We start from the raw sequence: 24,775 nt of genomic DNA on the forward strand, positions 1-24,775 counted from the left end.
TAAAATGGCAAAAATGTCAGAATCTATAATGTAATCTCTAAGGTAGACAGCTAACAGTCTTAAAGGAGTAATTATGATTCTTAAATGTAGACACTGTATTTACATAGAAATCAACTTTCCTTACCAAAAAAAAATACCCCTGTGAAGTTTTTTGTGCTTAACAATTACTCCTGCAGTCTTAGTCTTAGAGGTGAATAAAGAGACAGACCAATTATTCTATCAGTCCCAATGCATTCCATTCATATTTTAAACTATTGCTGTGAAACTCAATCTAAGTATTAATTAAATAACTACTAGTTGATTTAGTATTAATTAATCTAGAATAAATAGCATAATTTATCCTTAGTACATATATAATTTTGTTACATATTTTATATGTACAAAGTTCTGAACATTTTCATTATTTTAGATGGATGCAATACTTTAGATAGATTCATTTCACAAAGTATATGAATTTTTCTGATGAATTAGAAGCATAGACAGAGCCATAGACTTCTCTCTCTTCCCCTTCCCAACTTGGGAGCCCCTCCAGGGATGATGCTGCATGTATATTGTTTTTACAGGATAAATAAAAAGAGCATCATTTTTTAATTCAAACAACTTAGGCTTGAGTTCTGGTGCTGTGAGTTCCTGAGAAATTAATGCTTGCATTTCTCTTTCCATAATATTTAGAGTAATAATTATACCTAGCATATAGGTTGAAGAGATGTATTATGGACATAAAAGAGCTTAATGTATGCAAAATGTTTTGTAAACTACAGGATGCTCTACAAATGTAAGCTGATAAATTGATATAATTCCAAAAACATAAACACATCATCAAATACAGTTAGGAGTTTTTCTCAAGCATGTTAGAGTTTTCTTCAACATTACTAGCAAATAGCTTCCTTAAACTTTTAAAAGAAATTTCTTCTTAGATTTATTTCTAACTCTAGATCTCTTCAATGGTATGCCCTCATTCTAATTTTCAATGTTTCCAGTTTTTTTTTTTTCCTACCAATTGTCATAGCATCAGAGTTCTCTGAAATCTAACTTATATTTCTTTGTCTTTAGAAAGGAGATATCATAGACATTATCTGCAAAACGCCAATGGGGATGTGGACAGGAATGTTGAACAATAAGGTGGGAAACTTCAAATTCATTTATGTGGATGTCATATCAGAAGAAGCAGCCCCCAAGAAAATGAAGACACAAAGAAGGAGTGGAGTGGAAAAGCCTGAGACTCTACAGGAGTTCTTAGAGAGGATTCACCTTCAGGTTAGCAAACCCATGGCCTGTTTGATTTTGATGGCATACAGATGCAATAACTGAGAAGAATGGATCAGTGTTTGTATTGCTAAAAAAAAAAAAAAAAAATACATGATTTACAGCAAGGGAAAATCTGTTTTCCAAGGATAGCTCTTATTTACCCATAACCACTTCTTTATGCATGGACAGGTCTTGATATAACATCACTTAGACTAAATTCTAATGATATTTAGCATTCACAGTAGAAATTGGGCTTCCCCAATGGCTCAGCTTATAAATAATCTGCCTGCAATGCAGGAGATGCTATAAGACACAGGAGACTCCTGTTCGACCCCTGGGTCACGAAGATCCCCTGTAGCAACCCACTCCAGTACTCTGGCCTGAAAAATCCCATGCAATGAGAAGCCTGGCAGGGTATAGTCCAAAGGGTCGCAAATAGCCGAACATAACTGAGCAATTAAACATGCATGTCGCACCTAGAAATTAGAACAAGAAAGTGCAGTGGAAAGTGAAATACACTTGGGGGAATAAAAGACTCAGAGAAAACATGGTAATGAGAATGATAAAGAGAATATAAAGAGTGAAGGTAAAAATTCAAAGAATTGAAAGGAAGAATGATAAGAAAATATATTTCCTACAGAGCAGAGATCAAAAACAACTCAACAGAAGGTAACCCAATTTGTTTTTAAAGAAATTTGTTAGAAAACAATGATCATTAAGCCCCCATAATGATTGTGTTAGGGAGACTGTTGTCTATATTTATAATCCAGTTATTTTCTAGTTATATTAGAGAAATTTTTATGAAGTATTTCTATGTTGTTAAATGGCATGTACATCCACTATGCCTAATCTCACTAAATTTACCGTTTTGCAATCTACTTCTAAAAATAACACAGCAGTATTTCGACAGTTTTCAAAATTCATCGTCAAGAAAATAACCAATTAATCTTTCCTTAACTGTTTTTCCTGAATTACCTAGTTGTATTCCTATCTGTAGACACACTACATAGACATTTCAATATTACTATTCAGTTCAGTTCAGTTCAGTCGCTCAGTCGTGTCCGACTCTTTGCGACCCCATGAACCGCAACATGCCAGGCCTCCCTGTCCATCACCAACTCCCGGAGTTCACTCAGACTCACGTCCATCAAGTCAGTGATGCCATTCAGCCATCTCATCCTCTGTCGTCCCCTTCTCCTCTTGCCCCCAATCCCTCCCAGCATCAGAGTCTTTTCCAATGAGTCAACTCTTCGCATGAGGTGGCCAAAGTACTGCAGTTTCAGCTTTAGCATTGTTCCTTCCAAAGAAATCCCAGGGCTGACCTCCTTCAGAATGGACTGGTTGGATCTCCATGCAGTCCAAGAGACTCTCAAGAGTCTTCTCCAACACCACAGTTCAAAAGCAAATTGGTACCCTCCAAATGATATTACTCTTTGGAGGAGGCACATGTTTGAATCCTACTTCAGCTACTTGTTTGTTCTGTGACCTATGAAAAAACCAAGGTCAGAGAACGTGAAACTTACTCAAGAACTCTCAGTTAGTTACATCAGACTGGGATTTTTTTTTTTTTTCCTGTTCTGATTCTGTGATCCTTCTAGGATACATTATTTTAAAACAGAATTGCTACTCTTTCTTTCCTTTTTCTAAATAAATAAAGGGCTAGTAATAAGTTCTTTCTGATTACTTAAAACTTTTATATCCTCTTATTCAATTTTAGTAACTAAAATAAGGATACTGGATTAATGATCAAGTAAAATGGGAAGAATATTTGAGGAAGTTGAAAAGCATTTAAATTCACTTTGCATTTTTATTTTGTTACAGAGAACAGAGGTTACATAAATAACATACAGACTTTGAAATCAGAAGCTTATGAATTTTAAACTAATATATATTAATGCAAATGATGGACAAAATATACATGCTAAGAAAAGGAAACAATACTTTTCCCTACCACAGTGTTCTAATGCTTAATAAAAGCTTTTAATTAAATAGAAAGTCTGGAACGCCCTAGGTTTATAAAATACCTTTCAACCAAAATGTTAGGTATACTTATATAAATTGTGTCTGTTTCAAATGCCTTTTTTGACCTGCCCCAAGAAGTTAATGAGGGTAGATAATTTTGCGATCAAGCAAACAGGAAGAGATACAGTCCAGAAATATTATTATAATATACTCTATGAGAGGCATTTTATTGATAGACTTAAAAAAAAAAAAAACACTAGCTTTGTCAATTTTGCTATTTGAGAAGTGAAAATGTGCCAGATGGGATAAGTGATCCAGCTATTTAATTGATCCATGATTTAGCATTGCATTGCTTAAGGTAATCATTTCTTCTTTACATTTGTCCTTCCAGAAGGTGAGAAATGTACAACGTGCTTTTTAAAGGTCCTGTGTTCATCTGTAGAAAACTAGTACAAATAAAACAAAATTAAGCAAAAGTTCTGTTGGCATCTTTTGGTTCCAATGCATTGTTTCCATGCATTTCTATACTTTTTAAAAATCTAAAAATAACTAAAAGTAAAATGTTTGCTCAGAGTAGTTTATATTGTACAAAGTTTTTTCTTCCCCACAGGAATATACTTCAACACTTTTGCTCAATGGTTACGAGACCCTAGAAGATTTAAAGGATATAAAAGAGAGTCATCTCATTGAATTAAACATTAAAAACCCAGAAGACAGGATGAGGTTACTATCAGCTGCTGAAAATCTCCTTGATGAAGAAAGTAAGTATGTGTAGCTACTCTTTTCCCTCACTGAGAATCAAAGGTTAATGTAAATAGTAAAATAATTAAAAACAAATTCCCAGTTTTATTTACTGAGAATCACATAAAGCATTCTTTCCAATAAGAAAAAGTGTTTTCTTATACATTTGGAAACAACTCTGGTCAAATCTATAAATAGAAAGAGGACCTTTACTTTTTTTTCTTTTTTTTTTGCTGCTTACTGGATCCAGAAAATGAAAGGGCTTTACTGGGTACTTCATTTAGATTCTGCAGACATATTAATTTACACGCAAGAGGATGTCCACATTCCCTAAGACTGGGGGAGTCAGAGACAAATATTTAGTGACAGCATGAGCCATTAGCGAGAACTGTCATACGCAACTTCTGCAGAACTGCACAGAGAGAGCATGGCTCTGAGCTAATGAGCCTTTGCACCACACAAGAAAATTCATTTCATTACCATATAGTCACATCTTGTACGTGTTTATAGTATTCTTTCAAAATGCTATAATAGTTTGCAAAAATATTCAGCACTTACTTTTATTATCTGAGGTGGTTGTCTCTGTAAGTATAAACTAAAGATGGAGTAACACAAGCAGATTCACTTGAATATTGATTGGCCACACCAATTGCGTTTATAAAGATAAGCTAGCCTTTGTTTTCACAACTGCCCAATCTGACCATTATTCTTACCAAAGCTGACTGGGCTCCCTAAACCCTGAGCTCTGCTGCTGTTGCTGCTACTGCTGCTGCTGCTGCTGCTAAGTCGCTTCAGTCATGTCTGACTCTGTGCGACCCCATAGACGGCAGCCCACCAGGCTCCGCCGTCCCTGGGATTCTCCAGGCAAGAACACTGGAGTGGGTTGCCATTTCCTTCTCCAATGCACGAAAGTGAAAAGTGAAAGTGAAGTCGCTCAGTCGTGTCCGACTCTTAGCGACCCCATGGACTGCAGCCCACCAGGCTCCTCCGTCCATGGGATTTTCCAGGCAAGAGTACTGGAGTGGGATGCCATTGCCTTCTCCAAAAACCCTGAGCTCAGGGAGTGCCGAACTCTGTCAGGAGTATTTCATTAGAAAAAAAAGGGGGATGGTATCTAATTCTAAAGATGAAAAAGAACTTATATCCCCTAATCCAACCTTCTCTTTACAAAGTAATATGAATAATAACAATAATTATTTTTTTGAACATGTTCTCTAAAACTTTGAGCCAGGGTCTTTACACTTACTATCTTCTTTAACGCTGTCCACAACTCTCCAAGTTGGTATCGTCCCTATTTTTATAATGAGAAATGAGAACATAAGAAACTTGCCCAAGTTTATGCACCTGGTGAATTAGGAAGCTAGGAACAGTGTTTGTGATGTTGTTAGACTTTCTTATACTGCAATTAATAGCCCAGATTGAGAGTCAAGAGAAAAGTTCTACATAGGACCCAGGCCTCCTGATGGTCCCCTCGTGAGCTTTCCTTTATTCTCCCTTCTATGTCTCACGAAATGGCGGTGTTGAACTGCATATATTTATTATACATGGGCCTTTTGTCTAGTAAGAATTAATTTACTTTATAGAAACCGTACCTTATTGAATCCTTACTTGCTCTCTTGAGCTCGCAAAGGTCCTCATCCTTTTCAAGGAGTTTTCACATGCACCACTAATTTGACACCCACAGAACTGATTTCATCCTTTAGGCTTAGGAGTTTGTATGCCTTCTTTGAAGTTGTGGCGGCTAGGAGATGCAGAAGAGAAAGGAATCAGGTCACAGAGGCAAACCAGGGTCAGACTTAAGAAAGGAACCTATTTACAAGCCAAAACAAAACTGATCAGTGTAAACTGGTCTAGGAATCCTTTCACATCTTGTCATTTCAAAACATGGATCCTCACTATGCAATATTATACTAAGAAATGGATTCTGTCTTGAAAGTGATGATTTTCAGTATCATTATCAGTACTCTCCCAAACAAGCTGATACTGAAATAGAGGGAGGAAAAACAGTATTTTTTGAACACTCGTAAGTAATTGCTTTTCTTCTACAATAACATCCATGTAGCTATTTTGCCCATTTTACAGATGAGAAAATATTTCGGAGATGAATTTCAAAGAGGCCAAACAGCTAGATTAGTAGTAGAGTTGGAGTTTTAATTAAAGGCAGTCTACTCCAAAAAACAAGTTCTTAAAAAACAATTAAAAAAAAAAAACAAGTTCTTTCTTCCACACACACAAACCAGTAAATATGAATAGAATAATGACTATTTGAAAATGCAAGCTTTCTCCTGTTTTGTCGACTTCCCCAAGAACTTCAGTTCACTTGTCCATCTCAGAAAGTGGAAGTTAATATTTAAGTGAGAAAGGAAGTTTTGTAACAGCATGACAGCCTTAAAGGTTCAAAGGCTTGTATAGCTACATTGAAACAGGATTTGTGAATGCAATGGGCCAGAGAGGCTTGGTAAACAGGGCTTTAAGTCATGGAAGTGCGCTCAGCAGAGACCCACAGAGGACCATCAGTCCAGTCCAAAGGCCTGGGCCACGTAAGGTATCCACTGAATTTCTTTATTCTGCCTTCCACATCATCCATGTACCTTCTCTGTTAACAAAAGCACAGCAATTTATAGACGATATCATCTTAGAGCTAGGTATAATTTTAAAAACCATCTGACTCAAATTCTTCCTTTACAAGATGAGGAAACTAGAACTGGAGTAGCCTTCTCAAGGTCACACATCTAGACCCCAGTCTCCTAAACCTATCAGAAACACTTCTACTATGCCCTGGTCTCTGAAAACAAAAGACAATCTCGCCAAACTATGATGTGACTTTCCATGTTTGATATAAAAAGCATAAAAATTCCCTGAATTATTTCTCTTTAGAAAACAGTACTTGAAGGTCACTAGAGGTTGACCATTTAATAATATCCAGTAATGTACAAACATACCCATACAGAGCCAAATTCTAGGAAATGAAAAATGGAAAAAAAATGCAGATTCAACCAGTGTTTGTTCTCAACACACAACCCCGAGACTTTTCCTCCTTTAATCTTATGGTCTAAAATAGTATTAGAATATACATGTCAAAAAGATGCATATTGCATGTTAGGCTATTCTGACTGAAAGCTATTTATCTTATATGAAACTGCTTTGCTCAAGAAATAAAGAAGAATTACTTCTATTTGTTGATAAGATGGTGAGTTCTGATGAGTCGGCACCATGCTGCTGCATGCTTATTTTTATCTATTCTCTACTCTGTGAATCATATCTTCTACAACCATGCTAAAGATTAAATGCACAACCTTCATGTACCTTGAATGATAAAGACGTTGAATATATGGTTGTTTAAAAATGAGACATTATTAAAAACAAATGCATGTCACAGTCATAGGTTTAAAATAGCTTTTTTTTCTTATGTGGAAGAACGGGGTATGCAAATTGAACAGGATTTTATGTATGCATCTTATTTTGATCATTGAATAATGTCAGTTTGGGGAATGTCAATAAATTCCTCGCTAAATTTAGCATTTCATTGCTATTTAGGTTGCAAAGTTTTGCTTTGCTTATCATTCAGTATAAAAATTGAGCAGAGTGTGCACCAGTTCTGATCACAGGAGTGAAAGCTCTGAGACAATGTAGAAAAGACCACAAACTCCAATGTGAGCCTTTAATACATTTAGAGGGACCAAAGGGTGGGGAATGGAACTGGAACAAACAGAAATCTAGACTTAGAACAAGCAGTTTCCCTTTTCTCTTAGGCCAAAATAGACAGCATTGTACCCTCTTTGACCTTGAAAATGTTAATCGGATTAAACTTTTTTAGGTCATTGCTTGACAGGAGGTAAAGACACTTCAACAAACTGACAGGAGGGCTGAGTGGTGTTAGGACTGATCGTTGCATGACCTCTAGAGCAGAATAGCAACTTTGGGTTCTACAATTCCAAGCTAGACTAGCATAGAGAGATTCTGAATTTCTTCTCACAACACATTAGAACTGAGCAGAATCAGGCTACTGGCTCCTTCAGCTGGGAATCTAGATGAGGTTAGAAGGAGAAGAAAAGTTAGGGCAACTACTTGGCTCATGAAGGAGCCAATGAGTGGAATCTGTTTATTTTGTGCACTTTAGAGTTTCTCTATTTATCATCCGAATTTTAAAGTAGTTTGTTTACTTTGAATAAATATTCCCAGCAAGGAAAAAAGAGGATAGAGAATATGTGTGTGTGTGTATTTTTCCATAAACACAACCTTCAAGACCCCTTTGCCTTGCTGAGAAATGCCTCTTTAAAATAATAAGATAGTTAACTGCTATTTATAGTAAATACTTTCTTTTTATTCAGAACTCATTTCTCTTTTCCTATGCTGACATGCACTTTGATGTGTCTTAAAAGTGTGTCTGTGACAATGTGTACAATCCTCCTCGGGGAAAATAGGTGAAGGAAATATCTTGCTCTCCCTATAGCCCAGGGATAATTAAAATTTAAATTGAAAACAAAAAACAACCTCGAAACAGAATAAGCAAACTCTATCGGAACCTGTATATAACATATTGGAGGTATTACCTGCACCCTTTGTTCACAGTACTCAGTGAGGAGGAAGGGGGAAGGGTGGCTTGTATGCCAGGCCCTTGGCACCAGCTGTGGTCACAGCAGCCCCACATTGCTCAACTATCCCCGCTTGTGCCTTCCTGCCTGCCTACCTGCCCACGACGATGCAGGGCAAATGGCAAAGCCCAGCCAGGAGCCTGGAACATGAGCTGCCAGCAGGGGAGCTTTGTAGCAATGCCAAGCAGCAGTCCAGCAGTTGGCCTGACAGTGTGCCAGGGTTGCCTGGTGCCTTAGCCCCTGACATGCGTGCCTGTTGTTTCCAACATGCTTGCCATATGATTTGGATTGAGATTCAAGAAACATGCAGCTTTTAAGAAAATATATGCTATCTCCACAGACAGAGTGGAGGAGGCACATGGGCATTTTGCTTTTATGTATTTATAAATATGCATTTAATATCTATTTCTAGTCATAGCCATTTTGCCTCATGTAAAATTTCTTCAAATTTTTTTTTAGTTTTATCCCCTAAAATTTAAATTATGATAAATGCCATATTCCATATACTACAAAGAACAAAAAAATGAAATAAAAACATTATACTTCAGAGCACCATCTCCAGAGAAAACAGTTCATAGAATTTTCACCTCAGTCATTTAGAGAACTTGTAACATCTGTACATGCAGGGCATTCCTGTACTTGTCTTTATATTGCACTGTGATTGTGTACTGGGCATGGCTTTGTAGTGATTACCCTGGTCAAACCAGACACAATCCTATATCACCGTGTGCCTTCCCAAAGCCCCTAGTGTCACGCTTGGCATTGAATCCATAGTTAACAAATGCTTGTGGAAAGCATATATGTTGAATGAGAGAATGAAGAGAACTGTAAATAGTAAGCACAACTTTTTTTTTTTCTGGTTATAAAGTTTAGGGTCCCCTGCAATCCCACTTTACACATAAAAGCTTTTGTAACAGGCAGCTGGGTCTTGGAATGTGTTGTTAAGATTCATTTCATGCATACATTAGCCATGTGTGCAGGTAAGGGTGAAAGTGTGTGAGTAGATTTCTAAAAATGTAAAAAACTATCAAAGTTTAAAATAGGTATACCTGTGGCAGATTCATGTTGATATATGGCAAAACCAATACAATATTGTAAAGTTAAAAAATAAATATAAAAAAAATAGGTATACTTTTGAATCTAGAAATTCCAAGTTTTAGGAATTTGATTAACTTCTACAATGCATAAAAATACTAGTTAAAACTAAAAACTACTAGGAGTTTTAGTTCAAAACTAAAACTAATATGAACTTCTATTAGTAATTAATTTGTTACAAATAAGATATAGGCAAACAGGACAAGATATAGGCAAAACCAGGATGAAGATATCAGGAGAATGAAATACAGACTGACATGAAAAGATGCCCAATATATAGTAAATGGTAGATTAGTAATATGTAACATAATCCTGTTTTGCCAAATATAATAAATTTTAAAATAATGAAATTAAGTTATCATTTCACCATGTCAAGTAAACAGGATTAAATTAATATTAAGAAATGTGATATTGATTTCCCAAGACCCCTAATGAAGCAGTATGATAATAGTTTTTTATATTATTTGGTCATCATCAAAATAGTCTAACAGGACAACAATTCAACCAAGGGTAGATACTTCCTGGGACCAATGCCTTTCATGGGGATGTGTGCTTGAGGAAGTGGTAGCCTGACGTGAGGTCCCCATTGGTGCGGAGCAATTAGATCTCAAGTGAGTGTGACTCTGTGCCACTGAAGGAGTCTGCACAGTGAGCAGCTGTTGTGAGTGTAAGTGAAAAGACATACTCTCCAGAACACAGCTCATTAGAGAGGTGACTATGATGCTTGAATGCAAAGAGAGGTTAGCAAACAGAGGGAGAGTCGTTTCAACTCCATATTCTCTCGTGGCTTCAGGAAAGCAGTCACTGGTTGGTTTCCCATGAAAAGATTTTGTATTCACTTTGTTTTTGTTGTTTTTTTCAAAAGGTGGACTAGTACTCAAATAAAATAAATACCAAATATTCACTAAATAGAAAATTAAAATGTTCAGGTAATTTAAGGACATGCTTAAGATGAAATCAGAAATAAGTAGGTTATGCCATATTTTCTAGTGAATGTTCCCCTCCATGGGCAATTCTATCTCTGGCCAAATAAATATAGCCACAGTGATCTGGAGAACGCTTGAGTCTAGGTTTGAGGACCTGATATGGAGCTACAAATGAGGCTGAGATTTTGAGCCATCTTAAAATGCTTCCCATGTGGCTCAGATGGTAAAGAATCTGCCTGGAGTGCAGGAGACCTCGGGTCAATCTCTGGGTCAGGAAGATCCCCTGGAGAAGGGAATGGCTACCCACTCCAGTATTCTTGCCTGAGAAATGCCAGGGCCAGAGGAGCCTGGTGGGCTAGGGTCCACGGTGTCACAGAAGTGTCTGGCACAACTTAGCGGCTAAACAACAGAGGTGCATAAGCCTCATTTTTCCTCTCTGAAGATGGTACTGGACTAGAGAAAACAGAGGAGGGTAATACAAAGGCCCAAGAGCTGTCTTCATTTGAATTGCAACAGAATTTTTTACTTTTCTTTAGTTCATATTTCCTTTAATTAACCTAAATATTGCATTCTTTTTATTAAATACATTGCTTATTGAGCACTTTCATTGCTCAGCTATTTTCCTATGCCCTCGGGATTGCATTATTTGATAGTACATGGTATAAAGGACAGAAGGTTCATATTTAAGGCAAACAAGATAATAAAGTCAAAATCTGAAATGTTTGAGTAAAGAAAACTAGGAAAGTCAAGCAAAAACTAGTAGTTTACATTTTTTATTAAATCTTCAACTTTCTAATATGTGAATATAGGACAGATTTTTCTCTTCAGGGCATGATAACTTTTTCCCAGAATTAGGACCTAGTTTGATTTCCTTAAAGCTTTCTTCACTTTTAGTATAATTGAGATGGCCAATATTTAATTAAATGTCACAACTCAATATAATTATTTTATGAATAATTATATTAGCTGTCTTATATTCTAATCACCACATCACTTTTTATCTCCATTGATCACTACCTTATGTTGAACCATGGGCTGTATACAATTCCATAAGAATTTTGGTAAGAAATGAAATATTTTAATATTCAAATTAGTTCTTTATGACAAAATATCTTCTAAATAATTTTTTCTTAAAATGATCATTTTATTTTCACTACATAGAGTGCAGAACTGTTTGGAGCTGCTTTCTGTACTCCTTTATGCCTGATGGTAGTTAGTAGCAATAATATATACCCTTTTTCAGATTATTTACTAATTCTTCAGTATACTCAGATTTTCAAATGTACAGCTTTCAGGATATTTGCAAACCATTCAGGGCTTTATTAAAAAATGGTACCATTTTAATGTTTTGTTCTTTATTAAAATAAAATACAAAACATTGTAAACAATCTCAGAAATATAGAACTCTAAAATTCTAACACTTTCATGTGTGAATTATATGATGTCCATTATGTTTTTATATAATTTTAAAAGTATAAAAATTATATATGCTAATTCTTTAACTTCATGTAGTATCAGAAATGTTTTTGTATAAAAAGATGCACTCGAATATCCTAAGGAAAGTCTGTAATTTTATAGTCAAACTGATTCTTATTCCAATGTGTTACTTACCTGGTTAGCTCAGATGATTGGACCATGGGACAAAACTGATGAAGGATATAGTTTCAATTTCTAGGTAGGTCAGTTAGCTTTACTCTGCTTCATGACCACATGAAGAGACTAAATGACTTAGAAAGAACATGTGAATGTATTAGTGTGAATTCATTTCCTCTGCTGGAAAAACTACCCATAGCATAAGACCTAGGCTTATGCCAATCCTTAAGTCATTAGTGTCAAGATGAAAAAAACAAAACAAAAAAACAAGAGGAAAATCTTGACCTTCCAAATACAAAAACTGAATACTAGATAGATTTCCTTTCCATCATATAACTTAATGACCTGCCTTTTCTTTTTATAGTTACAGTTGAGGGGCTCCAGCTGATCACCTGCCTGAAAATATTGCAAGCCTGGTGGGAAGCTTTTGAGGAGGCATAGTCATGTTTTCATTTCACTAGGAAATCATTTAGCAAATTACTGCTGTTCTGTAAATTACTGTGCTGCATAACTTTCATACTGAGAAACTATTTCCCTTTTCCATAAAAATTGCAGATGAAAGGTTTCTACAATAAATAACCTGTATTTAAAATGAACCATTCCTAGAATATGGAGAATGTGATACAGCATTTCTCAGGTGGAAACAAAAACAGATACATTTTATTACTAATATTAAAAATGGCATATTCTCTGTTTAAAGTTAGATTTATTGTTTCTTTACTTTGTTGCCCTTTGGGGTGAACATATAGACCTCTCTGAGGGTGAAATAACAACCTAAGTACTTATTTTTTGGAAAGGAAAAGAGCTAATTTTAGAAATCAGGGTTCTTTAAGCCTAAGTTTTATATCTTGAAGAGTCCCACAATCAGCAGTCAACCTAAACAGAGTACAGTGTTGGAAGTAGTTATTATGCTAAGTCGCTTTTAGGATGCCAGTCTGAGGAAGGGATCTCAGTTCTTTCAATTTTGTGTTGAGGTAATAAGCCCAAATATATCTGGGGAAATATGGTCTTATCCCCACCGCCATTCTGACGAACAGGATCACACTCTGAATATGGTAATCACTGCTGATGTGGCAGGAAGCACTGCAAAAAGGCTAATTCCTCTGGTCTTTTCCAGAAACACTTGGATAATGGAACACAGAGCCAGCTCTGTCATTTCAGTGGCAATAAGACAAAAAAACAAAGGAAGAGGAGAAGGTTTTTCCTTAAAGACCGGGGTCCCATTCCAGTGCTGCCTTTTCACAAAAGAAGGGCTTGGAACCACAAGTGAATGACTGATACTTATCAAGACTAGTCAAGATTAAGTAGATTCCCCTAAAGCTAAAAGGCTTATAACTAATAAAGACAAAATGCTTCACAATAGCCAACATTTTAAAACAATAATCCCAAAAGGTTCACATTAAGTTGAAGCTCCTTATACCAAGAACTAGTTATAACATCACTAGGCTTAAATTTCTGATAATTGAGCCCACCGTTAAAGTTGTGGCAAATGTGGAGAAGATTCAGAAGACTAGCATAAATGTGGTTTCATTGTGGCGAATAAAAACTTTGAAAAAAAGGTTAAAAGAACTGTTATGATTCATTTTGAAAATGAGTAGACTAAGAAATTATTTTTATCATTTTTTCCAACTTTTCTCAACCTATGTTTCCCATATAAAACCACAAAATATGGAAATAATTAAGTGACTCTTTGCTCCATTCCTCCATGAAAGGGGCATAATGAGTACCATTATAGATACATTGAGGAGAACTTAATTCACTAGATACAAGGATGCTAGGCTCAATTCTCTCTTGTAATGGAGGTTGATAGCAATTAGATATTCAGTGGACCATAAACGAATGTTGACAATTTATCAGAAGCCTTTAAAATGCATTTAAAAGCAGGAGAAATGTAGACGAGATAAAGCGTGGATTACTTGAGTCAATTGAGGAAAATTACACCGGTACACAATTTCCTTCTTCCAAGGATTTTGAAGTTTGGATCTACTTTCTTCTCATTGGAATGAAATGAAATGCATAGCCTCTGAAGGCAGAGATCTTAAACCACCCTGAAATGTATGTTCTTCCAGTGTAGGGCTATTCCAATGTCCAAAGTAGAGCAGTCTCAGGTTTAGAAGGGGACATAGCAAGGCATGCTCATATAGCTGAGACATGGTGGCTTAAGATCCATCTCCTCTCCTCAGGAAAGAAAGAAACTTTGCATTGACAAAGAGAACACTTAGGCTAAAAATTCTTGAGAAGAGTAAACTATAGGGCTCCTTAGGTTCTTTAGAAAGATCTTTCATTACATCTCTGATATTATTTTTTACCCAAAATGACAATGCCTGTTGTATTAAGAATACTGGTTTGATGACACAGGATTACCACCCTGAATATATATAATTGTCATTGAGAAATATAAACAAAGATGTAGCAGACTACAAAAAGCAGATTCAATAGATACAATGCTATACTATCTAAAAGCAACCTGAGGAATTCCCTGGCAGTCCAGTGGGTAGGAATTAGCACTTTTCACTGCTATGCCCTGGGATCAGTCCCTGGTTGGGGAAATAAGACCTCATAAGCCATGGGGCATAGCCAAAAAATAAAAGCAATGTCTGCTTTTATGTCTACTTTTCTGATGAATTCAAACATAGGAGAATTCTATGTTTTCCAAACATGGAAATTATTAGTTAAATTCCAAGTTATTGAAATTCTATTGTATATTATTTCTCACATTGATCTTTTATTCATTAATCAACATTATCATGATTCTCAAATTGTTCGCAAAAATGACTATTGAGTAGGATTGTACATTTAAACTGCAAATGACTTCTTCTGATGTTACTTTAAGGAGTATTTGGACAAGGCATCAGTCACACTGTGGCTACAATCTGCTTTCTTTGGCAACTTATCATCAGTGTAAAAGGAGAGTCCATATTGATTTTCACTTCTGTAAGCAGTTCACATGAATTCTGTGAAACTCCAAGTGAGCAACGTAGGGCAAACTTTATCTTCTAAGGAAATAGTGGCTCGAATATTTGAGAGCAAACATCTCATTTATGATGAACAAATACATCATTTACTTACAGAAGTTTCCACTGTAATGAAGTTGAAACAGCTAAAATAACTTGAAGATGAATGAATATGTGAACAAAACTTTTCTTGGCTTTGCCTAACCAGTTCTCTCTTTTCCATTTACAGCTATTCAAGAGCAAGAAAGTGAATCCATGCCCCTCTCCTTAAATAAGTCACAGTTAGATGACTGCCCAAGGGACTCTGGTTGTTACATCTCATCAGAAAATTCAGATAATGGTAAAGAAGACCTGGAGTCTGAAAATCTGTCTGACATGGTACAGAAGATTACCATCAGAGAGCCAAGTGACTGAATATACATTATCAACTCTGTATCTACAGATGTGTTCTATTTTAACTCTTCTTGAGCTAAAAATTCAAATAGGAGAGCAAAAGAAGTATTTGCAGATACTACCTGAAGTTAAAATGTTTTAATGGGAATAATTGTAAATAAAACCCCATATCTCTAACATTCCCAGTTATTGTAAATAATATGTATATTTATGTCTTTAAATGCTAAAATGTTAATATTTCACTTCCCTGTATCAGAAGAAGGATAAAGTAAGTTTGGGGTATGTTTATTTAGCTTTATTTTATAAGTGCAAATGTGATTCTGCAAAAAGACTCTCCCTTTTTTTATACATGCCTGTTTTCAATTTGTTTATATTGTTGAGTGAATAGTAACAGAGCATGTCTGCTTAATTGTACAAGCAGCATTTATACTCATTTTTATAATTACTGGGAAAGTGTGAGTTAGTATTGGAGACATTTTATCCTAATCCACAGTGGAGTTTTAGTAATTATTTTTTTGTTGATTTCTTCACTGTTTTCTGTATGAAAGTATAGATAAAAACATATTGTCAATTCTGATTTAGTAAAACTAATTTTAATAAATGTACAGATTTCTCATTTTTAAGTGTAAATATTTTTAATTTTGAAATACTCTAATTTTAATGATAAAAAACTGTATGCATTTGGTGTTCTCTAGACTGTTGTTAAAGTATATGTCACCTTAGAACTTCAGACAAAAAAAAATTTCTACCGGATAAGATTTTATTGTCAGTATATACACTTATAAAACATATATGTGTGTGTGAAGTCTCTCAATCGTGTCCGACTCTTTGTGACCCTGTGGACTGTAGCCCGCCAGGCTCCTCTATCCATGGGATTCTTCAGGCAAGAATACTGGAGTAGGTTGCCATTTCCTTCTCCAGGGGATCTTCCCAACCCAGGGATCGAACCCAAGTCTCCTGCATTGCAGGCAGACGCTTTATCCTCTGAGCCACCAGGGAAGCCATCACCTTACCTCAGTCTCTTTCCTGAACTTCACATCTGTTTTGGCCAACTTCCTGAATAATTGTATGTATCAGCTCAGGCTGCCCTAACAAAACACTATAGACTGGTGACTTAAACAATAGAAACATTTCTCACTGTTTGGGAAGCTAGAAATCCGAGATCAAGTTGCCAGCATGTTGAGTTCTGCTGAGATCTCTCTTCCTGGCCTGTCTTCTTGCTGTATTCTCACAAGGCAAAGAGAGACAGCAGGCTCTCATTATCCCATAATGATGTCCTCACCCTTGTGACATAATCTAAACCTATCTCCCAAAGACCCCATCTTCAAATACCATACGATGGGGTTTAGAGCTTCAACATATGAATTTGAGGGGATGGGGAAGGCACAATTCACTATGTGATTTAACACAAAAATTAAATCACATACTTTCAGCTTAAAAATGTGTGATGGCTTTTCATTGTCTCTAGTAGAGTATTTAAACCTTCCAGGATATATAAAATCCTCCCCAACAAGTTTTAACCTACCCTATGAGTCATATCTTTCCTCTCCTACCTCTCACTCTATACTCTCCAGCCAAAGCAATACACTTGCAGTGTCCTGAATTCACTATTCCCTTTTTGACTTTTCTTACATTATTTCCTTTCCTGGAGTGGCTCCTGCTATTTTCTACATCCAGAAGCCTCCCTCTGTTTTCTGTCTTGAGACTCCCCACCAAAATCACTTATTCTGTGAAGCCTTCCATGATTCCCTTTGGTGTTCTTCTCTTTGTGTTTCCATAGCAATTTGTGTCTCTGTTGGTTAAAACACTTATCATCTTATGCTTTATTTATTATGACACTTGCCCTTCCATGACACGGTGATCTCCTTGTGACAGAGATTATTTTCTTTAGTCTTTTTAATTGCTGGTATAAAACCAGGTACAGAGTGGGCATTTAGGAGTTGTTTGCTGGAGTGCATTAAATATAATTATTATTCCCATACACATTCCATATCTACATTTAAACCAATCTGTTCAATCTATGAGCTTCCCAGGTGGCACAGTGGTAAAGAATCTGCCTGCCATTGCAGGAGACGCAAGAGACGTGGGTTCATTCCCTAGATAGGGAAGATCCCCTGGAGGAGGAAATGGCAACCTATTTGAGTATCTTGGCTAGAAAATTGCATGGACAGAGGAGCCTGGTGGGCTATAGTCCATGGGGTTGCAAAACAGCTGGACACGACTAAGCACACCATCATCTTACCATAGCCTCTCCACTGGAACCAGCTGAATCTTTCAGTATAGAAAGGCTGTAAAACTTTTACATGTTCTGGAATTCAATGATTATTCTGGTCCCAGGGAGAGCCTATGGTTTACAGATTCAAGTTTGTTGTGACAGAATGCATGGTCAGAGAAATTTTATTTCAGATAATTGGATAAAATCTTTACAATACTGTTTGAAAAGAGCAAAAATTAGATTATTTAAATCCTGGTTCCCCCCCTCACCCCCAACACACACACACACACACACACCATTCTATTACTTACATAAACAGGAATATACCTTCACCATGAAGTATTTTATCATAATTTTTTTAAATCAACTAAACTAAGAAAATAATTCATTAAAAAATAAGATAACTTTTGAAAGTCCTAAAATGCCAGGCAGCTAAAGATTTTCAGGTCTTAGATAACATCCAACTCACTGAGGTTAGTCAAGTGCCTTGCAACTTCCTGACTGAGGCCAAACTGATGACATTTCATGTTGAGAAACTTCCGTTATAGGCATAAGTTCTGAGAAAATAACATGATGAAATTTTAGATACTCCATCACCCCACACATGCACTTCCATCCCCACCCACCCCACCACCGCCAATAAAGAAAACTGTATAACTAATCAGCAGGCAGACTTCAAGCACTCCTTCATAAAGTGGGAAGTCATGCTAAAATTATGTAGAGGTTGAAAGCAAAATGAATAGGGACTAAATATAGGCAAAAGAACAGCAGTTTCTAAATTCGACCAGGTTTTGTGGCTATGGAAATAAGATAGAAGTAACCTTCACTTTATGCTACGTCCTGTCCTAACACTGAATTCATCTCCTCACACCCAGTGTTGACCTCAACACATCAACTGGAGATCCTGGTTTGAGGACTGTGTGATTTTGGGCAGGTCACTTATCCTCTGAGCTTCGTTTTGTTCCCATTGCAAAATATACACAATTGTTGTACTAATATTCCATAGCATTTTGTCAATTAAATGAGACAATGTGTGCAAAACACTCAGCACAAGGCATGCAGTATGTGCATAAAAACTGATGCCTGAACAGCAAATCAAGGCAGTGTGCACACTCCTACAACACTGGCATGGTCTTGTAGAGATCTGAAACCCTTCAAACACAAATGCCTGAGGGCTAAGACAGCTGTGTTCTCCAGCATCAAGGAGAGAGTCAGCTGATTCAACAGACCTTCATAGCCGAGGACCATTCTGTCATGACAGAATATTTCTTTGTTTACTCCTGTTAGTTAAGGAAGAGGTTTTATTGCATTTAGCTCTGATTCTTCACTCTTGTCACATGATAGGAATAATCTTTTAAGGATAAATGACTAAATATAGAAATGAATGCCCATATTAAATCAATAAAAGATTTGGGATTATGGCTGCACATCGGGCCTTAGTGTATACAGTATAGGTCACAGCTGAGTGTGATATAGCCAACAGAAAAGTCCTTGTAGAAAGACATGCTGAAAGTAAGGCATATATTTTTAAATTTTTATGGTGCATGCATGTGTGCTAAGTTGCTTCAGTTGTGTCTGATTCTTTGTGACCCCATGGACTGTAGCCTGCCAGACTCCTCTGTCCATGGGATTTCTCCAGGCAATGATGCTGGAGTGGGTTGCCATACCCTCCTCCAGGGGATCTTCCGACCCAGGGATCGAATTCACATCTCTTACGTCTCCCGCATTGTTAGGCAGGCTCTTTACCACTAGCGCTACCTGGACACTTAGGTAAATGATCTACCCTGGGAAACAAAGTGCAGGGGGAGAGGCTACCAGGAAAATATTTTCATTACTTTACATTTCTTACTCCATCATGCAATGTGTCCACATGATGTTATAAATTAAGAAACCATGACAAAAGAACCTATAGAGAATAACATTAGAATGTTCAGAGATTTCCTTTGACTTCTGGAGTCCCTGGTGAGCCCTAGCGCAAAGCACTGTTTCTTCATATAGTGCTAGTTGCTCAGTCATGTCTGACTCTTCACAACCCCATGAACTATAGCCCGCCATGCTCCTCTGTCCATGGAATTCTCCAGGCAAGAGTACTGGAGTGGGTTGCCATTTCCTTGTCCAGGGCATCTTCCCAACCCAGGGATCAAACCTGGGTCTCCTGCATTGCAGGAGGATTCCTCACTGTCTGAGCCACCAGGGAAGTCCCTGTTTCTTCATAGGGAGAGGTGAAATCCTGCTGCACAGGCCAACAGGATGGTTTTCTTCTCTGAGTTCATGGGCACTTGGCCAAATGATTGGGCAGGAATCATACTATTTGCAGAGTAAAATGGGGTGACATCACTTCCGGCACAATTTGTCCATATAGATTATACTTGTTTGCAATTCATCAACTCCTTCTCTCCTTTACATCCGTATGTAATGTAAATGATCATTTTTCTCTGAAGCTTCATAATGATGCACAGCTCCAAAAAGTGATAGAATCAGCTAAAAGGGAGCAGATGGAAGTTTTTTCCCCAATATGCATATTCATAAAAAAATAGAGAACTCAACAAAAGGAGATACAGAAGTACTTGTACCCAGGGGCTGCAGAGACTTGTATACAATAGTAAGTTGGTTTTCTGCCACTATTCATTCTTGAAACCTTTACTCATTCATTCCTGCAGAAATGACTGAAAATGCTCTGGGGGAAAAAAAATCTGTCTTTCTGTATAACAACATATATATTTCCCTTTGGACTTTTATTGCACCTTAGAATCCATGATTCAGGAATAAATGGTTAAATATTTTACTAGAGAAATATAATTAGAAGCAAACTATGGAAAAGAGAGGGGCAAAGCAATCAAGCTTAGACTGGGAAGAAGTGTGACTATTCTGTGCTATATATAAGAACTCTGAAGACTTTAGGGACAACCCCTAAAAATTAAGAGGCTTCCAAATCTGTCAGCTTCCAAATCAATAGTGAATGAACTCAAGCATGAGAGTCTTGAACTGGGGGGAGGAAGGCACGGACCAATTAACCAGTTGTGTGTGCAAACTTAGGGTCCCACTTCAGCACCTGCTGGGTATGCCTGGCTCCCCAAAATAGGAGTAGCCTCTAGCCTTCTCGCCAAGAGATCTCGAAATATCTTTGGAGGGTAAAAGCACTGGAGGAGAAAGGTCTGGTCTGGAAGGAATCTTGCCCTGGATATTACATTTCCATCTTCACAGTAGCAAACAAGGGATGCACCACCTCAGACCAAACCCTGGTCAGGCCAGCTCTTTGGTGGCCATGGAGTCCATGCCAGGCACAGGGATCATGATAGTTGAGGTGCTGCGAACCAGCTGCCCTGATTGGAGAACGTGTGGCTCTGGATCACCTTTCTGGGACACTCCAAGAGCCTCTTTCTGTTCTCCATCCCACAGCCTACTATTCCTCTCGCCAGGTGGGCATCATGGTGGTATGGATCAGCCTCTTCACCAAGTGGCTCAACCTCCTCTTCAAGTGGTTTCTTTCTGAGACAGGCCCTTTTGGTGGGTCGATGAGTCTGAGCTAGACTCCAGCCCAGATTCACCTGTTCCCCTCTTCTTATGAAACTGGTCCTGGCAGCCCTTCCCACACTGTTTCTGTGGGAACAGCCCTATGGCCCATAACGATGGCTATCTCTTCCCAGGTGGCCACTTGGATCCACAGTCATTGGGTGCGGGTGATACCTAGCTTGGCTTATTGACCATCCTGCTGGCAATTGGCTTGTCCTAGGTCTTCCTCTTAGCATATTTCCCTCACCAGGGCTTGACTGGCCTAATAACTGGTGCTGTCTTGGGTTGATGCCCCCTGTGTGCCCATAGCATGGAAGCTAAGCTCCTACGGGTGCCCTCACTGGCTGCCAGCCATGTCTGTTGACTCTCTTTACACTGGGCCTGGATCTTTCTTGGTCCATCAACCTAGTCTCTAAGTGGTGTAAACAGCCCAAGTGGGTACACTTGGACAGTCAGCCCTTTGTCTCCCTGAACCTGGGAACTCTGAACTCTCCCTGAACCCTGAACTCTCCCTGCCATGCCCAGGTATGGCGGGTACACCTGGGACGTGGCCAGAAGCTAGCTTGCCTTGCACTGGCCACAGGGCTGCTGGGTCCCTGGACTGGCTGGGCTACTCTCATCAGATCAGCCTTCTCTACATCCACAAGCACACTCTCTGGCCACAGCTGGTCATGGCCCTTATGTCCTGAGTGGTGCGCACCTTCAGCGCCCAAAGCGCCACCTATCTGCTCTTCCTGACTCTAGGCCCTCTTACTGCCACCTTCTCTCTCATGAAGCCAACACTCCATGACCTCCATTCTCCCAGAGGAAGCCCTGGCCACTTCCAGGCCCCACCAGACTCTGCTCCCATTGAATTTTTTACTTTTCCCACACCTTGTCTCAGTCCCCAAAAGGGCCTTCTCTCTCCCAGGAAGGATGGTCTTCCTGCCTTCCCTCCCAAATATCCAAAGAGCAAAGGCAACGGCAAAACCAGTAGGTTCCTGGAACACTGTGAGGGGCTCAGAGTAGCCCCATAAAGCCCTTCCATACTTCTGAAAAAAAAAAGAAAAATAGAGAAGGCCAACAATGTAAAAAAGTGAAGACCTTGGAGTTCCTTTAGTGGTACAGACAAGAGATATTTAGAAGCACACTGTCATACCAAACGGTATAGGAACGTTCAGAACAAAGTTCAGAACTGTCTGGATGGCAAGTAGCTATGTGTTTCCTTAAAATAGCTGATTACTCAGAGGCTAATGTAGTTCATGCTTATGTACTGGGGAAGCAGCACTGCTACTAGAAATTTTGTTAAGATATGTAGTATCAGGTGATACTGTGAAAGAAACTAACCATACAAGGAATGCTTTAGGAAAAGAAACATAAGAAAAGCATTCAAAGAGAGGTTATGATTTTGGTCACATAACTAAACAAGTGGTATTCATACTGTTTCTGACTCCCTGTATCACCCCCACTCTCCGTATGTGAAGCCCTGGTATCCACTCAGGGAAGCTAATCTGTGGGGACCACATTCTTAATTTGTCTTTTCAGGTTCCTGTTTGGTTCAATGAATGGAAAGTCCCATCAGGAAGACTGAAGGGAGAGAAAGGAGGGAAGTCAGGGTGTTTTTTCTCTGCATGAGATCACCTTGTGCCGGCCGTCTCCCTTAATCAAAGGTCAATAAACCCTCAGAGGTGACTTTTTATAATGACTCCCTTTCCTTCAAATTCTGGTAGTTGCTCCTTTCTCTCATCTCCTAAGGCCTGTATTTAACAACAGCTGTTAGCTTTCACTACCTGCATGGCCGCAAACGGTTCCCCTACTCTCCACTCTGCCCACGCGTTTGTAATTAGTCCCTTTATAAAGAAGACTTTTTTGAATTGTCCTAATGCCACTGTGCCATCTGTTTCCTCTTGGGAGGTGGGCAAGTGCACTGACCCACTACCATCGCTCTCAGTTCCAGTTACTTAGGTCATGTTCTTGAGTCCAGTGAGCCCTCCTCCGTGGCTTTACATTTCCATGGTCACAGGTCATTTCTATTTCACTACCCACCTCCATCCCTGCTGAAATCAAATAGTTTCAAGGTAAAGCATTTCCACTAACACTACCAAAACTCATGGCCTTTATTCTTTCAATTCCTCATTCATCTGTTTCAGGGGGCCCACCACTATATTTCTCCTTTTCCCAAGCAACTAAGAATCCTTGGTATTGGGGTGACTGGCAGTATATACAGGGAAGCTTTCATGGTGCTGTTCAGGCCAACCTAACTGCAAGGGACTCATATTCTATCCTTTTATAACAACGGAGTCCACAGTCCATTTTGTGAGGAAACATAGGGTCATTTCTATTAGGACAATATACCATCTACTCTGGTGGCTCAGATGGTAAAGCACCTGCCTGCAATGTGGGAGACCTGGGTTTGATCCCTGGGTCAGGGAGATCCCCTGGAGAAGGAAATGGCAACCCACTCCAGTACTCTTGCCTGGAAAATTCCATGGATGGAGGAACCTGGTAAGCTACAGTCTATGGGATCACAAAGAGTCAGACATGACCGACAACTTCACCAAAAAAAAAAAAAACCTCTACCCCATTAATACCCATCCACCAACTAAGTAATAGAATAGAATGAAGCTAGTGCATATTTTTAGAGAAGGCAATGGCACCCCACTCCAGTACTCTTGCCTTGGAAATCCCATGGATGGAGGAGCCTGGTGGGCTACAGTCCATGAGGTCGCTAAGAGTCGGACACGACTGAGCGACTTCACTTTCATTTTTCACTTTCATGCATTGGAGAAGGAAATGGCAACCCACTCCAGTGTTCTTGCCTGGAGAATCCCAGGGACGGGGGAGCCTGGTGGGCTTCTGTCTATGGGGTCGCACAGAGTCGGACACGACTGACATGACTTGGCAGCAGCAGCAGTGCATATTTTAGTTGCTTGCTACTTAATCAGAAGTACATGACATTAATATCATTTTGTTTTTTTTTTTTTAATAACTGTGACAACATATAGCTACTGAAACTTTACTAGCAACTTTTCATTTCTAAAATTCTGTATGTTATATTTCATCTACAGTATCATTCACCAATGTGGGTCTCTCATACACAAAGCCTTAGGCTGCAATCTCCGAAGAGAGTTATAGTAAAATATAGATGCCTAGATAATTTGCATGATTAATGAAAATATGTTTTAGAATATTAAACATTTAAGATGTTAGCATTTAGTAGGCTTTCAGACAGAAGTTAAAAGACTATTAGAATGACTGATGAATTGCTACAGTACATTAGCCCTCAGAACAGGGAATGTGCTAGAGGACATTTATGTAACTTCTTAGCATTTTTTTTTCTCCCTTTTCCCCCTTTCCAACTAAGCTGTCCTTTTGTGACCTTGGTCCAATTGCAAATGTCCAAGCATAGAATCTGGCTAAGTTCTGAAGACTTGAAAATTAGGTGGAAAGCTATCAACAGAAAGAAGGGAGTTGTATGAGCCAGGGCTTCATACATAATATCTGACACATAGTAGGAGATGAATAAAATGTGGTGAAGGAATACAACCTCCTTTTTCCTGG

The 24,775-nt window shown here is 38.3% G+C and overlaps 1 protein-coding gene and 1 pseudogene across 1 annotated transcript in view; both read left to right on the forward strand.

Annotated features, from left to right (window-relative positions):
- The window catches only part of SAMSN1 (SAM domain, SH3 domain and nuclear localization signals 1), a 58,141-nt gene extending 42,016 nt beyond the window's left edge, over positions 1-16,125 (forward strand). Inside the window, 3 exon segments of the mRNA NM_001035404.1 lie at positions 1,054-1,257; positions 3,821-3,971; positions 15,344-16,125. Of these exon segments, the coding sequence (NP_001030481.1) occupies positions 1,054-1,257; positions 3,821-3,971; positions 15,344-15,528 (540 nt within the window). The 3' untranslated portion in view covers positions 15,529-16,125.
- A 186-nt stretch (positions 16,126-16,311) lies between these two features.
- On the forward strand, positions 16,312-23,888 carry LOC132345458 (glucose-6-phosphatase 3-like; annotated as a pseudogene).
- The last annotated feature ends 887 nt before the right edge of the window (positions 23,889-24,775 follow it).

Source organism: Bos taurus, chromosome 1 (genome assembly GCF_002263795.3).
Source record: "Bos taurus isolate L1 Dominette 01449 registration number 42190680 breed Hereford chromosome 1, ARS-UCD2.0, whole genome shotgun sequence".
NCBI classification, from domain to species: Eukaryota; Metazoa; Chordata; class Mammalia; order Artiodactyla; family Bovidae; genus Bos; species Bos taurus.